The sequence below is a fragment of the Sapajus apella genome, unplaced genomic scaffold, assembly GCF_009761245.1.
Source record: "Sapajus apella isolate SASKATOON/1434 unplaced genomic scaffold, GSC_monkey_1.0 scaffold15, whole genome shotgun sequence".
Classification (NCBI taxonomy): Eukaryota; Metazoa; Chordata; class Mammalia; order Primates; family Cebidae; genus Sapajus; species Sapajus apella.
In genome coordinates this window covers 31,746,943-31,762,629 of record NW_022436955.1, presented here as the reverse complement: position 1 = coordinate 31,762,629, position 15,687 = coordinate 31,746,943, and the positions used below count along the sequence as shown (strand labels likewise).

Below are 15,687 nucleotides of genomic sequence, written 5' to 3'. Positions count from 1 at the left end.
CTGGGAGGGCATGGATTCCCCTCCAACCATGGGCCTCTGTCTGTCCAACTGTACGAGGGCTGGATTTCAGGTCGTACCTATGGCAGGTGTGCTTGTCTCTCCCTTCTCTGGCGACCCCCAGCCCTACCCAGCCCCACCCAGCCCCCCAGGCCACAGGCCCCTGGCTGGAGGATGCCTGTCCTGGACTCCTGGATATAGCTGGTTCACGCCACTCAGACACCACTGAACTCTAAGTGCACGGTACAGGTAAGCAGCGGAGGCCCCAGCTGGTGGAGATGAAGGCGTGGTGAGAGGCCAGAGGGACTCACCTGTGCTGGGAGGGCTCGGGGCTTCAGGTGCCGTGGCCTTCTGCTCCACGTGGCTGGCGCCTGCCAACGGCACCTCCTCTCCAGCCTCCATGTCTCCAAGGGAACCTGTGGACACAGGCAGAGGGGTTGGGAGGTGCTCTGGGGTGAGAGTCCCTGCCTCCTGACCCCCTTGGCATGGCCACAGCCCAGATGCCCAGGCAGAGTTGGCAGCTGGGCAGGGGTGACGGTATGCACCCCTCTGAGCTCTCAGAGGCCAGGCGCCATTAGCTGGGGGGGGGGGGTCCCTCTAGGTACTCAGGACTTGATATTCGGGCAAAGTGGCTCACACCTGTGATCCCAGCACTTTGGGAGGCCGAGGTAGGAGGATGGCTGGAGTCCAGGAGTTGGAGACCAGCCTGGGCAACATGGCAAGACCCTGTCTCTATAAAATACAAAAATTAGCTGGATGTGGTGGCACATGCCTGTAGCCCCAGCCACTAGGAGGGCTGAGGTGGGAGGATCACTTGAGTCTGGAGGGTCCCCGTAGCCTGGGGGTTGGAGGTTATGGGGAGTTGCGATTGCCCCACTCACTCCAGCCTGGGTGACAGAGTGAGACCTATGTCTCACAACAAAAGACCTGATGAACCTAGATGAACCCCCATCCCCTCCAACAATTCCAAAGCCGCAGGGTCGCCCCACCCTCCCTTCCCTGCCCGGACCCCACCCTCCACTGTGCCCACGTATTCCACTCTTGACAAAGAAGAGTCGCACCCCTGTCTCTCTCCCACTTCCTCCCCCCAGCACCATGAGACAGGCCCCCACCGGCTCTGGCGACCGTGGAGCAGCGATGGGTCCCTCCCTGTCCCGCAGGCCAGCATGAGGGTTGCCATCGCCACGGCCTCTGCCTGGCATCACTGCCAATGCCCAGCCCCGGGGCCCGGTCCCCTCACAGTCATTCCTGTGGTCTGGGAGCTCCCTGGGGGTGACGCCTTCTCCCAGCACAGGCCCCGAACAAAGGAGGGGCCCGTAGACTTGTGAAGTGAACAATTCACCGAGCAGAGCACAGGTGTCTGCAGCATCTGGGGTGGAAGTGCCTTAGGGGTTGGGACCCTCAGAGACTCACGCATGGGGGTGGGGGCTCCAGGAGCCCACGTACAGGTGACAAGGCAGACGGAGACAAGGCCACTAGGCCCAAGCGCAGGGGTGGCTGCCCCGGACCCCACAGTAGCTGTGCAGCAGCCGAGGGCAGGAGCGCATGCTGACGTCCCGCAGGGCTGCGATGGGTGATGGTGTCCACTGTGTGAACGCAGGACACCATCCGCAGCCAGCCTGACTGCTCCCCCGGCCCCTGGCCCTGCCTCAGCCTGCGTGCTGGGACTGCCCCCTCCATACCCATCCTCCACAAGGCCTGACCTGCCCAGCCCTGTACTGTCCTGTGTGAGGCGTGGTGGGGCAGAGCCTCCAGACCCACTCAGGAGTGGGAGGGGCCGTGGCCATCCTGAGCCCTGACCGTGGGTCCCACAGCCGCTGAGCCCTGATGTCACAGCAGAACACGAACAAGAAAAGTCCGGGAACCGTGTCAGTGTCTGCAAGTTCACGTGTCAGAGGAGCTGATGGGGCAGAGCAGGCTTCTTGGCGGAGGGGAGTCAGAACGGAAGACGCCAGAGGGGAGGCCTGAGCCTTGCCTCCTGCCTCCTGAGGGCTGAGCTCCCCTCCCTGGAGGCAAGCCAGCCACAGACAGGGAACTGGCCGGCGACTGTGCCTCTGTCCTGGCGCTCCCTGGTTTTTCCTGTCTCGTGGCCCCTCTGGGAATCTGATGAAGCCCAGTGCCTCCTCCCCAGAAGAACACACAGAGGCATGCACATGCGCCAGCCTCAAGGGCTTCCTGCAGTTCCCCGCTGCCCGCTTCCAAGTCCCCTCACGCTCTCTGCTTTGCTAGGTTTCTCCAGGGAAAGGCAGAAGATGGCGGGGAGATGGGCAGGTCGGAGGCGGAGCCCACTGATGCCCAAAACACCTGCCCAGCCAGTAACAAACATGCCACCTGCCAGCATCCGACTCCGGGCGCAGAGGCTGCCTCGCGTCAGAGACCCCCAAAGATGCGACAGAATGAGAACTGCTGTGACTGAGTTTCAGGCTGATGTCCGAGACTGCCCCAGCCAGTCCACGCAGGAGGGAGGCGGGAAGGTGCATTTTCTGTGTGTCTGGACTCCGGCCCCCTCTCTGATCATCAGCAGGCTGTGGCTGGCTGATGCCACCAAACCAAACTGCTCCTGGAGGGGCAGACGTCTATTTCTGCCTTCTGCGGACACCCGAGGGCCAGGTTCGGTTCCAGGGTGCAGGGGTGTGCCGGATGGCTGAACACTGCCTGGGACGTCCACGCCGGTGTGCGGACAGTCAGACAACAATCCATGGGCCCCAGCCGAAAACAACGCCAAGTGATAGAAGTGCAGTAAGGGACAAAGACAGAAACACGCGGAGGGGCTGGCACCAGCAGACTGGAGGGACAGCGTGGCTGGTGCGAGACCAGCCCCCGAGAACACAGCTATGGCAGAGGGGGCTGCGTGTTCAAAGATCCGGGTGGGGACGGAGGTGTCAGAGGAAGAGGAGGTTGGGGGCCAGGGAGTGCTGGTGGTCAAGGCTGAGCGCAGGCAGGGGCCGGGCCCTGCTGACCTCAGAGGCCACAGGGAGGAGTGGGCCCTCATGCTGGGGCCGCTGGAGAGCTACCAGGGCTCCTGACAGGAGGCACACCTGGACCTTTCCAGGGTGCAGCCTCCGGGGTTCCCGCTGGGACCCACGAGTCCCGGCCTCCTCAGAGCACCTCAGAGCTGTAATTACAGGAGGAGGCTGGGCTCAGACCACACAGGAGCCAGCCCCAGGGAAGGGCCGGCAGCCTCCCATCAAAGCACCCACACGGGCAGGCTCCAGGGCGGGTTGGGCACACCCCCGACCAGCCCACCTCGTGCCCCTGGGACAAAAGGCCCGACCCGAGTGCCCTCCCTCAGCATACACCAGGGCAGAGAAGCGGCCGCGGCAGCCTCCTCCCCCTGCCTCTGGGCTCGGCCATGAGCGGGTAGTGCCACCCACAAGGTCAGGAGGAGCTGGCCGAGCAGGACACTGAGCTTATGCAGCCCGGCTCCACCCCTTTTGAGAGGCCTGTGGCTGGCGTGGAGCTGGGAGGGGCTGCCCAGGAGCTGTGGTCCCTCCTGCTGAGCAGCGGTAGGGCCTCAGGGCCTCAGTCGCCAGGTCTGGCAAATGGGCTCGAGGCCACCTGCTTTCAGGGACTTTGGGGACCAGAGCACTGGGACAGGGATGGAGCCCCAGCATGCCCCACCCAGGTGGGTCTCAGACACCCAGGGAGGCCCTGGGCTGGTGACAGCTTCTCCCATTTACAGGAGAACAAAGGCTCCTGCTCCACACAAAGGCGTGATGATGAGCGTGGAGGAGGCTGCCAGGCTAATTTCAGTTCCGGCACAATTAAAACGGCACTGATAATGCGGGACAATCGTCAACTGGCAAATAGCTCTCGGCTCACAGATAGGACGTGTCGAGGCAGACGCTGCCCCAGGCCCACCTGGGCGCCGGAGAGCAGCCGCCTGGTCCCTGCGAGCCCCTGAGTCGGCACCAGTCCCTTGTCCCTGGGGCCTGTTCAGGTGGGCGACAGAGCACTTGGACCCCTGCTGGCTGGGGCCATCTGTGAGCCATGGCTGCTCTCTGCTGCTTCCCCCCATGCCCGGGGCTGGCAAAGACCCCCCAAGAATCTCTGGGGACCCTCTCTCTGCCTAGTGATGCCAACAGCTGGAGCAGGCCGACCCATGGCCAGGCAGGCTGACAGCTGCTGTGTCCTTGCTGTGTGACCTCGAGCAAGCCGCTGCACTTCTCTGTGCTTAGTGTCCTGGACTACAGATTTAAGCCACAGCAGCTCCCACCTCAGGAGATGAAACGTGTAGCTGCCCGCGTCCTCGGAGCCCCACACAGGCCAGCTGCTCAGTGAACATGAGCTGTCGCCAGCACAGGTCCTGGGAAATGGGGGAGGGTGTGCATGGTTAAGGCTGGACGGGCCATGTCCAGTGTCTCACAAACTCCCTCCCTGAACCGCCCGCACCCACATAGCCCAGTAAGGTCATCTTCCAATTTCATTTAGGATGGGGAACGTGGGGCTCACTCAGACCTCAGCAGTAGGGGTGGCCAGGAAAGTGCGTGGGGACAGGGCGCTCGGAGGAGGGGTAGAGGACAGTGCGGGGACGTGGTGATGACGGTGGCAGGGTGGCGTGGAGGGGGTGAGCAGGACCCTGGACGCAGCCGTCACAGGAATTCCACTTACCAACCACATCCCAACACCACAGCGGGAAGCCGAGTCCCGCCCACTTCACGGGTGAGCGAACCAAGGCCCAGCAAGGCCAACTCATTAGCTCCGCTGACCGTGGCCCAGGGAGGAGGCAGTGGTGGGGGCGGCAGCACAGGAACCTCGGGCCTGCACCCAGCACGTGGCCCTTCCCCGAGCCAGACATGGCCTCCACGCCTCCCTCGCCCCAGGACTGCCTGCAGGGAGGGTGATGCCAGCCCCGCTGCCTGGCCCAGCAGAGGTCAGTGGCCAAGGCCGCACCTGCCTGGCCGTGTCCACGGGCCACGGTGGTGGTCACTGGCGGCCAGGACAGCACTAAGCTCGGCCCCTGCGGTACCCGGAGCCACTCAGTTATCACAGCCAGCAGACACCCGCGCGCCCATCCGTCTCCTGCTCATTAAGCCGGACGCCGAAATGGAAATGAAAACATAATAGCTATTTGATTGGGGGCGAGATATTTTGCATATTGGCTCAGCGCTGATAGCGGAATTTCATCAACTCCCTTTTTTCATGCTTTAAAACTGAATTACGGCGCTGGCTCTGTGCAGCGGGATCATCCCAGCTCCCTTCCAAGTCCCCGCACTGACGATTATGGTGGCACCTCCCGGCTTGGATGGCGACGTGCTGGGGGGCTCCTTTGAATGACTGCCTTGTAGAAAAGCCAGAGCTGGTCACTGAGGAGGGGGCGAAATCCCCCAGACGGTGGGCCCCAGGGCCAGGGTGGCCCTGCCAGGTGGGGCGCTGTGGATGAGGAGCGGCCCCTGGCTCTGTGCCTTGGGCAAGGCTCCTGACAACCCAGGGCCCCAGCCTGGGAAGCACCCCACCCTGGCTCAGGGTTTGAGACCAGCCTGAGTCCCCAGTGGGTGCCTGTAGGCAACATAGGTGCTTTTGCCGGCCTCTCTGGGGCCTCTCATTCTCAGTCTAGAGGGGAGGAAGTGGAGATGCAGGTGCCTGCCCAGGCCCCATGTGAGCAGCTGGTGGGGCGGGCGGCCACTGGTGGCCACACTGCCCCTCCGCTACCAGTGCCACGGCTCTCTCCTTTGCTCATTCATGTGCTCCCTCACTCGCCCGTCCACTCACACACTCACTTCCTCCTTGGCTTTTGCTGGCTCCTCTCCCCTTCCTGAGCCCTTGGCAACCTCCACCCTCTTGAGGTGCCGGAAACCCTGCAGTGACCAGCCCCACCCCCCAAAAAAATAGAAGGCACCAGTGTGGCCACCACAGGAAAGAGTCAGAGGTGCCATCCAGGAAGGCTTCCTGGAGGAAGTAGCAAGTGAGTGGCGATCCGGATGGGGAGAGGAGGAGGCTCCCAGCACTGGGTCCAGGGAAAAGCGCTCCAGGAGGAAGGAACAGCAGGAGGGAGGTTGGGATGGGGCAGGCAGCTGCTCCCTGAGCCCGGTTTCAGGGGATGAAACAGTGAATTACCAAAGGCTGGCGTTGGGACTCAGCCAGGTGTTGGCAGCCGGCACTGGACGAAGATGTGAGGTTGTCACCGTAGCTGCTGCCACTGTTTCACACTCCGCAGAGAGGTTCTCCATCCTCCCCCTTTGGGGGTGTGAGTGGGTGAAGACAGGGCTGGGGGAGGAAGTGCTGCAGGGGCAGCGTGGTGGGGGAGGGACGGGAGGGCAGTGTCGAGGGATACAGGTCAGAGCAGAGGACAGGACAGGGAGATGGGAGAGTGCTGGGGCTGGAGAGGTAGAAGAGAAGGACCCCTGGGCTGGCCTCCTGGTCTAGCTGGCCCTGGGCGGCAGGTGGGGGAGGTCACAGTATTGCCAGGAGAGGGACCCTGGCCTCTGGGTGGCACACAGCGGCCAGATAAGGCCCCGATAACAGAGAAAATAGCAACAGATTCAGGCTTTCCCACCGCTGAGCATCGAGCAGCTCAGGCCACGGTGGGGACAGAGAGGGGATGGGGACAATCCTGCTTGCCCTGTGGAGGCCACGCTGTGGGAGCACAGGGTGACTGGGGCCCAGCCCGGGTCTGGGGCTGTGGTGAGCCATTGCAGAGGGCCTGGGTCCCCCAAGCTGACCCGGGTTGAGTCTACGGCTCAACCTCTTGACCAAGCGGCCCCTTCTCCGGTCCCTGGTGAACAGCTGATGCTCCGCAAGCCCCCTGGCCCAGTTAGGAGTGTCTCTTATCCAGTGAATCTCACCAAGCAGGGAAACTGAGGCGCAGAGAGCAGCAGTAGCAGCAGCCCAGCCCCACCGTCCAAGTGGGGTCTGCTGGCAACGCCAGCCCAGCACCACCTGCATGGGGACCCTGGCCACGCAGCTGGACTCAGGACTCACCGCCCACTCCCTCAGGACCAAGCATGGTATTCCACGCACCATCTGTTGAGCAGCCAGGCTGACTTCCAGGCACCGGGCAGCCGAGGGAGTGGGGGGCAGAGCCTGGGAGAGCCTGGAGTGGACGGCGCCTTCCGTGTCTCCCCACCTACCGGGAGCCCAGGCTCAGTACCACGTTCCTGGAGCCTGGCTCTCCTGGTGGACGCCTCTTCACGTCCACCCATCACCCCGATGTGGCCCAGAGCTGCCGCTGCCACATGGGGTCCAGGCCCCTCAGCAAGTCCCCACTTGTTTCCTGCAGGCAGCATTTACTTGCTTAAACCCACAGGTCCTCAGGGGGGCCCCCAACTCCTTCCCCTGCCGCCCCTGCCCTGAGGCCTCAGTACTCCCTGCCCCCTGCGTGTGAACCTTCACCCCTCCGTGCAGCTGAGGCCTCCTCATCCCTCTGACGGAGGTTTTTCCCTGGGTCTACGTCCGTCTCCCACGGTCCAGGCCTCCCCTCCAGGGCCTGAGCTCAGACGGAGCCAGGTCACACTGATTCTCTGGCTGGACTGGGAGTGGGAGGGGCCACGTGTGCCCCCGTGGGCCCAGCCCCGCAGCTCGGTGAGCCCTGCGGAAGCCAGGACGGGCAACCCCGACAGCGCCCCTTCTATGGATGCCCGTGCGAGGTGCTAAATAAAGAACACAGGGACAGCTGCGTAGACACAGACGCGGATAGAGAGGCGCTCGGCGGCTGCAGAGAGACCCAGCCCGGCCCGCCAGCAGCTCCATCAGTTCGGGTCAGCACTCACTGTCAGCCAGGGCGACCGCAATAACCAATGTCCGTGAGACTGCGGCTTACCAGAGCAGCGCCCTGACCAGCAGCAGGAGCACGGCTGAACCTCCAGGGTCCCAGAGGGTCGTGGCAGGCTGAGGACGTGGCCTGAGCCCCCCACTTGGGCTGTGCCTTCTGGGCCTGGATACCCTCCTGCATGGGTCCTGCCCCTCAACTGTGCCAGCAGGCCCAGGGCAGGGGAGACCTGGGGGTTGAGCGGCTCCACCAAGAGGCAGACGGACAGAGCTGGCATACCCCCTGCGACGGGGAGCCTGCTCCTCTTCTGAGTCCCAGACCCATCGGCCCCCCGGTCTGTTGTCCCTGCTCTCTCCACCGAGGGCGGCCTCAGGTCGTGAGCTCCTGGAGGGCCAAGGCCATTGAAGTGGCCTCAGAGCCCAACATGTCCTCCCGGCCATTCGTCAGGAGGTGCTGCTGAATGCCAGTGTCCCCAGTAGGCCAGGCTTAAGGAGGTGGCTGCTGCCACCACAGTGACCTGACCACTGTGACAGTAACTTAGGCGAGAGCCTCAGACACTCACAGCAGCCCTGAGCAGGGGCCCCGAGCCCTGACTCACAGTCTCCCAGCAAGAGCCTTACAAATATTCAACTGAGATGGAATTCACATACGATCCACTGCATCCTCGGAAGCACCCTCTTTTTCCTTTTCTGTTTTGAGGCGGGGTCTTGCTTTGTTGCCCTGGCTGGAGAGCAGCTGTGCAATCACAGTGAGTGGCACCCTCAATCGCCTACACTTGAGCGATTCTCCTGTCTCAGCCTCCCGAGTAGCTGGGACCACGGGTGCAGCCACCATGCTGCGCTAATCTTTCTTTTTCCTGGGCTGAAGCAATCCTTCTGCCTCAGCCTCCCACAGTGTTGGGAGTACCGGCGCGAGCCACGGCACCCAGCCCTGTTTGTCTTTTAAAGGCAGAAAAGTTCGCTGGAAAATGGATGGGTGGTAACATGCAACTCAAATAAAATCTCGGGCCCCACGTGGTCCAGTCTCATGCACAGACACACACTGCAGTGACCCAAATCAATGCTTGTTTCGAGGGTACTAAAGGAGTCACTGAAAATCTCTCACGTCAACCTCCTTCCCGTGTCCTTCTCTGCTGACCCCACGCCCGGCCCATACGCCTCCTCCGCTCTCCCTCCCCAGCGCTCATGTGAACGGCCGCTCTCCCTCCCCAGCGCTCATGTGAACGGCCGCTCTCCCTCCCCAGCGCTCATGTGAACAGCTTCTCTCCTTCCTCCTCTCCTCTCACGTGGTTCCCTCTATGTCCATTTTCTGACTTCCTCACAGAAGGCACAGAAGACAGGGAAGCTGGGCAGGGGGAGCCGGAGCTCCTGTTGGGGCTGTGGGGAAGGTCTCCCTTCAGCAGATGGTGTGGAGAAGGGCCCCAGAGCATGGGTGTGCTCATGTCCAACACTTCTCTCCATCCCTATCATGCTGTGTGTTTAGCGTAAGCGCTGCCCTCCGGGGCCTGGGATCTTGCAGCCAAAATCGGTCCCGGGCCAGGAGTGGGGAGCCCTGCAGGCCACCAGCTTAGCTTGACCATCTCAGGCCCTCAAGCGCCCTGCCTTACTCTGCTCCTCTGAGAAAAGCCCCTGGCCCAGGTTGGTCTCCGTCGTATGTTCCAGTAGAGTCCAGCTCCCTCCCTTGGTGCCAGCAGCCTGGATCCCACGAGGCACCTGCTGTGTGAGCGACGGTCGCCCTGTCTCCCTCCACACTTGGCCTTGCAGTCATGTCCACTAAGCAGCCCCCAACGCCTTACCTTCTCTGCTCAAACACCTCCCATGGCTCACCAGGGCTCTCAGAGCAAAAGCCAACCCCCTACGCAGCTCCCGCCTGGTTTCTGAAATCGGCCCTGCCCTGGCTGCCCCTCTGCCACGGACTCTAGCAGGCACCGCCTGATCCTCTCCCCGCCCTCCCTCCCCAGCTCCCACGCTGGCCGCCCCACCACTTGCTGGCCCTCCCTCCCTCCCTTCACCTCTGTTCATGGCTGCACCCCAGTATCTAGAATGGTGCTTGGCACACAGTAGGTACTCAGCAAATGCCGACAGGCACAGGAAGGGTCAGGGGCTGGAAACAGGCCGGTGGGGTGTGCCTGGCTTGGCAGGGATGTGGCTAGGTCAACCTGGGCTCCCCCAGCAGGGAGGCTGTGCAGAGATGGGGCCTTGGTTGGTTCTAGGGAAGAGCCTTCGGGTCTCAGCCTGCTCACCCTAGGGCGGGTGTGCTGAGTCCCACCTGGCTGGCCGAAGGTGCCTGGCTGCCTGCCCCTGTGGGGTCTGAGGCCTGGGTGGCTGTGAGGGTGCCATGAGGAGAGGGATGAGACTCAGGGACAGGGGGCGCCAGCACCAGGAGGGGGTCCTGCACCCACACCCCTCAGCCCCACCACGTCCTCCTGTGGCCAACCCAGTAACCGAGGGGTGGACCTGGTGGGCTTAACTGCCCCAGGCCCTCGGCCATGTCCGGCCTCTCGCTGTACCGTGTCCAGGCTGAGCAGCCGCTGAGGGTGGGTCCAGGCACCCCAGCATGCGTGCGTCTCAGGCAGTAGGCAGTGCTGGGGCCCCTGTGGGCTCGGCACCTCGCTGGGCAGAGGAGGTAAGAGTGGCGGGCAGCGGCCAGCGAGCCTTAGGTGGTCACACGGATAGCTGACCCAGCAGCCTGCCTGGGCCCTTTTCCCGAGCCCTCCCTGTATCCGGCGGGTCTGTGGGGTCCTCACGGCCCCGACCCTCTGCCTCTGTTCACAGCCAGGAGAGGGGACCTGGGCTTTCTCAGACCCCAGCTCTCATCCCCTCCTCTTCCACCTCCCTTTCTCTCGGCTGCGCCCCCACCGGGCCCTGCCCATGCGCAGGGTTCCTTGGGTGGGACTGGAATCCAGGTCTGTGCGGCTCCCAGACCCGGGAGGTCTGGTCTCTCCCCTTGCTGGCCTCAGTTCCCCCTCCGGGCTCCATGTCACAGGCGGATCACGGCTCAGTGAGGCCCTCCCCGGTCCCACGTCTTCCCTCCCATCGCGTGCACTCCTGCCCTCGCCGTGGTCCCTGTGCGGCTGCCCATCCTCCCCTCTGACGGCTCCCCAAGGCCTGGGCGCTGCTGGGTGCCCCCTGCATGGCTGAAGCCAGAGCACCCTTGACACCCCAGGGGAGCGTCCACCTGCCTCGTCTGCTGTGGTGCAGGGCTGGCACCTGGAAGTCTCTTCCCGGAGCCGTGGCTCCCTCTGACAGATCCTCATTGACACGAGTGCACAGCCCTTCACAGTTTATGAAGCTCTGCCAGGATGAAGCACAGGCCTGTAGGGAAACTGAGGCAGAGAGCAGCCAGTCCAGTCCCTGCCTGGTCCCAGCAGGGGCCTCAGGCCAGCTGCCATTCAGAGCCAAGTGGAATCTAGGTGTTGCCTGGCTCTGGGTGTAGTGGCCTGCCCAAGTCCTGGTTTACCCATCTGGCCAGTGGGTATGCACCCATCCATCCTGCAGAGCTGCTGTGAACAGCGGATGGGAGGCTCTGCAGGAGGCACAGGGGCCCCAGGTGCCGGTTCCCAACAGCTCTGGGGGTTCTGCGGCAGGCGCGGTACGAGCAGGCAAGTGGGCCCAGGCCCCGAGCGAACGAACGTCCGGAGTGTGGAAGGATGGAGAGCGCTCGGACGGTGTTCAGGATGGAGAAGAGCGCTGGCGTGGGGGCCACGGAGGCTCGGACGGTGTTCAGGACGGAGGAGAGCGGGCTGGCACGGGGGCCACGGAGGCTCGGACGGTGTTCAGGACGGAGGAGAGCGGGCTGGCACGGGGGCCACGGAGGCTCGGACGGTGTTCAGGACGGAGAAGAGCGGCTGGCGTGGGGGCCACGGAGAGTCGGACGGTGTTCAGGACAGAGAAGAGTGGGTTGGCGTGGGGGCCTGGCTTCACATGGGCTGGTCACCAGCGCTTCTCAGGGGTGACCTTTACTGTGACTGAGAAGAGCCCAGGGCAGAGGGCGTGAAGGCAGGGCTCCCCACCTCGAAGTGGAAGGGGCCCCACATGGCCCAGGAACGGTGGGGAGGCAGGGCCTGGAGGCTTTGGAGGAAGCTGGGGTTTTATTCGGGACGCCGTGGGAAGCCACCATCAGACACTGAGTAGAATTCCAAAATCTGTCAGGCTGTGTTAGGGTCACTGGGATGTTGAGGGAACCCTGGCCTGGCAGCTGCTGTATCTGCCACCACCTCCAGGCAGGCCCCCCAGCTTCTGGCCACCTCTTTGAGCTCCCTGGGATCCTCCCCCTGCCCTGAGCCTGCCTCTTCTCTGGGGCTAGGGCCAGTGGGCTGGTCCCTCACCTGTGTCCCCAGGGGCAGGGGCCCGGGCGGGGCAAGGCAGAGAGAAAGGGAGGCAGAGGAGGAGGGAAGAAAGAGCCGGGCCCTGAGAAAGCCCTGCCCGGCTGATAGGGGAGAGATTGGTTTCAGCCGGAGCCTCGGCCTGCCAAGTCCACATCCTATCGGCTCGGCCTGCGCTTACTCAACATTCATCACCGCTGAACTCGGAAACTTTATCGACGCTGAAGGTTGGCGCCATCTCTGGGCCCGGCCACTCCCGGCCCTCCGATGGGGCTGATAGCCACTGATAGATTACATGAGATTGTTTCACTCTGGAGAACCGATTACTAAACCTCTTGGGGAAGAGCCCAGGGATGGGATGGCGGGGGGGGGGGGGGGGAGGCCGGGGGGGGAAAGGGGGGGGGGGACCACAGGGGGAGGGTGAGCATGGGGTCAGGCCGTATGTGTGGCAGGCTGGCTAAGCCATGCATGGGGCTGCAGGCCTGCCAGAGTCCCAGGAGGAGAGGTCATAGCAGGGCCTGAGCATTGGGGCTGGGGGCAACCCCCTCCCCAGATGGACGATAAGGGCTGACAGATGGGGTGGGGGCCACGGCTCCCGGAGCCGTTGCAGTAAGCCTGAGTCAGATGGGTGGAGGCTGCTGGCTCCCTGGAAGGGGGCCCAGTTTCAGCAGGATGGGCCCTGCCAGGAGAGAGGTAGGGTGGCGCCCAGACCCCAGGACGGTTGGATGTCATGGCCCTCCCTAGCGGCCGACCCTCCTCCTGCCCTGGGGCCCTCGAGACCAGGCCTGTGGGTGCGCCTGCCCCCTGCCCTCCAGGCCGCTGTGAGAGGGGCCCTCATCAACCTCTGTACAGCTGGGCTGAGGCCAGAGGGGCGGCGGGTGAGCCCACGAGCCCAGGAGATTCCAGGCTTTCATTCACAGAATCCAACCACAGCCCGAGGGTAGGTGGTTCCTGCCACCTCTTCCAGGTGGGCCGTCCCAGGGATTCATCCCAGACCCAGGGGACCCTGGTGTCCAGACCCTCGAATGCTGTTCAGAAAGGAGGAAGTCACGCGTCTGGCTCCTTTCAGCCTTTCCTCCTTCCAGGGTCCCAGGCAGCAAACGGACCGCTCCCACCACACAGCTGCAGAGACCGGGGCTTCCGGGTCCCACGGGGACGACCGAGCTGTAGGGCCTGTGCCCAGACCTCCTGCCCAGTTGGCCCCCAGTTCCGGTGGGGCCCAGGGCTGCGGCGTCCTGGAAGCTTGAGGGGCACTAGGGCTCTGAGCTCCGTGTCGCAGACCTGCCCTGGGCCTGCTTCCCTGCCTGAAACCAGGAGCTAACACATGAACCTCCAGCCCGCAGAGCCAGAGCCTCGGACGCCGAGTGGGGCTGGGGTGAGGGCGGGAGCCACGATCAGGCAGAGCCCGTGCTGGGGGGGCGTGGAGCTCTGGGACCCACGGCTGCGGGCTCCCAGCACTGAAGGTACTTGTATCTTGGAGCTGTATGCTGGAAAGGGTTGATATGGGAAATATGAGTATGTTTTACCACAATAAAAAAAATAGAAAAGTCAGGCTGGGTGTGGTGGCTCATGTCTGTAATCCCAGCACTTTGGGAGGCCGAGCCAGGCAGATCACGAGGTCAGGAGTTCGAGACCACCCTGGCCAACATGGTGAAACCCTGTCTCTACTAAAAACACAAAAATTAGCTGGGCGTGGTGGTGCACACCTGTAGTCCCAGCTACTTGGGAGGCAGAGGCAGGAGAATCGCTTGAACCCAGGAGGCAGAGGTTGCAGTGAGCCAAGACTGTGTCACTGCACTCCAGCGTGGGCAAGAGAGTGAGACTCTCTCTCAAAAAAACAGAACAAACAAATCAAATTAACAAGCAGGAGGTGCCACTCTCTCCGTCTGTGGGGCGTGCAGCAGGCGCTCTTGTGTGCCTCTTCCTTTCCTCCCGGGACCAAAGCACAGACCCCAGCACATCCCTGTCTGTGCCCCGAGGGCACCTGCCCTGCCCAACACTGTACCTCGGGTCTTACTGGGGTCCAGCCCTGCCCCTCCCTCCCTGAGCTGTGGGTCCGCAAATGGGGTGGGGGTTGCCGGTGGCCATGCGTGGCAGGAGCCCAGATGAGGTGGCCTATCTAGAGAGCGGTCTCTGCCGGGATCTCACCAGGGAGGCCCAGGCTTCTGGCTCCACTCCCTGCAGCCCACACGACTCCTGCCCCAGCCCACCCAAGGCTCTTGTGGACCTGCACATCCCCTCAGGAATAACCTGCTGGAAATGTGGTGCAGAGCCAGGCTGAGCCCCAGAACCCTGGGAAGTGCCATCCCCAGAGCCTAAGGGCCCTCCCAGCCCCCAGAAGCCTCACCCCCGTTTTATAGATATGGAGACCGAGCCTGTCTCAGCCACAGCCTCAAGTGTCTGTGGTAGGTCCAAGGGGACCCTGTAAGTGGCAGGCAGGGACTCATGCCCAGGCCACATGGCTTCAGAGCCGGCAGCCCTGACCCCTACACTGTGCATGGGAGCTGCCGTGGCCCCTGTCATCTCGGGGCCCTGCCCCCACCCACACTGTGCACGGAGTTGCCATGGCCACAGTCATCTCGGGGCCCTGACCCCACACCATGCGTGAGAGCCACTGCAGCCACGGTCCTCTTGGGGCCCTGACCCCCACACTGTGTGCAGGAGCTGCCTCTGCCACGGTCATCTCAGAGCCTAGATGCTGCAGCCTGGGCTGGACCCACTGGCTGCTAGCCTTTGTAAGGGTGGAGGTCACACACGGCTCCAGCCCTGCAGGGTGAGCTGGCTGGGAGCTCAGGGAGTCCTGTCCCTGTCTGGATTAGGAGCACCCATCGCGGCCAGGGCAGAGTAAGTGGAGAGGAAGAGCATGGTCCACGATGGACGCAGGGGAGCTGGGCTTTCCTTCTCCTGGGCCCCCTCGCTCCTTTAGAAGGTGGTCTCTGGGCAGCCCACTATGTGGCTGGCAAGGTCACATGAGGAAGGGAATGCCTGTCCTGGAGGCTGGACCACGACGGGTGAGGTGTGGGCATCGGAACTGCGCCCTGGGTCAGTGTGTCATGCTGCCTCTCCCACCCCAGCCTAGACGACCTCATTCCTTGCTGAGAGCTCCCACTGTGTGTTGGGAGAGGACGTGTTTTCCCATGCTGCGTCCTCACCTGTCTCTCAGTGTCACCACCCAGCCTGTCACACAAACAGTCCGCTGACAACGGCCTCCCCAGCGGTTCTGCCACAGAGTAGGTCAGACCCCAGGATCAGGGAGTCAGGTCCTCCGTCTGTTCACTCTCCCCCATCAGGCTGGGGCTCCGTGAGGTCACCTGGGCTCCCTGGCCCATGCCCAGCACACAGCAGGCACTCAGTACAGGTTTGGAGACTACAGGGGACACCCATGGGCATCCAGAGGCCGCCGGTTCCAGCCCATCCAGCAGCCCCATCCCCAGGAAGGACACACAGAACAAACGGTGGCCCTGACGGCAAGGGCCCCGGAGGAGTGAGTCACAGCCCGGCCACAGGGACAAGGACCCTGGCTTTCCACAGGCGATGCCCCCACTGCCCCCACACTGGAGCGGCCTTTGGCCACGATGACGCTGGCTCTGGAGGCCCTGGCTTTTTCTCAGTTTCCTTTTTGTTTTTTTTTTTTTTGAGACAGTCTCACTCTGTTGCC

General features: G+C 63.2%; 1 protein-coding gene across 1 annotated transcript in view; it reads right to left on the bottom strand.

Annotated features, from left to right (window-relative positions):
• Window positions 1-15,687, bottom strand: part of ZFPM1 (zinc finger protein, FOG family member 1) — a 78,353-nt gene that overhangs the window by 45,857 nt on the left and 16,809 nt on the right. Inside the window, exon 2 of the mRNA XM_032284661.1 lies at window positions 309-413. Coding sequence (XP_032140552.1) covers window positions 309-413 — 105 coding nt within the window. The remainder of the gene's footprint in view (window positions 1-308; window positions 414-15,687) is intronic.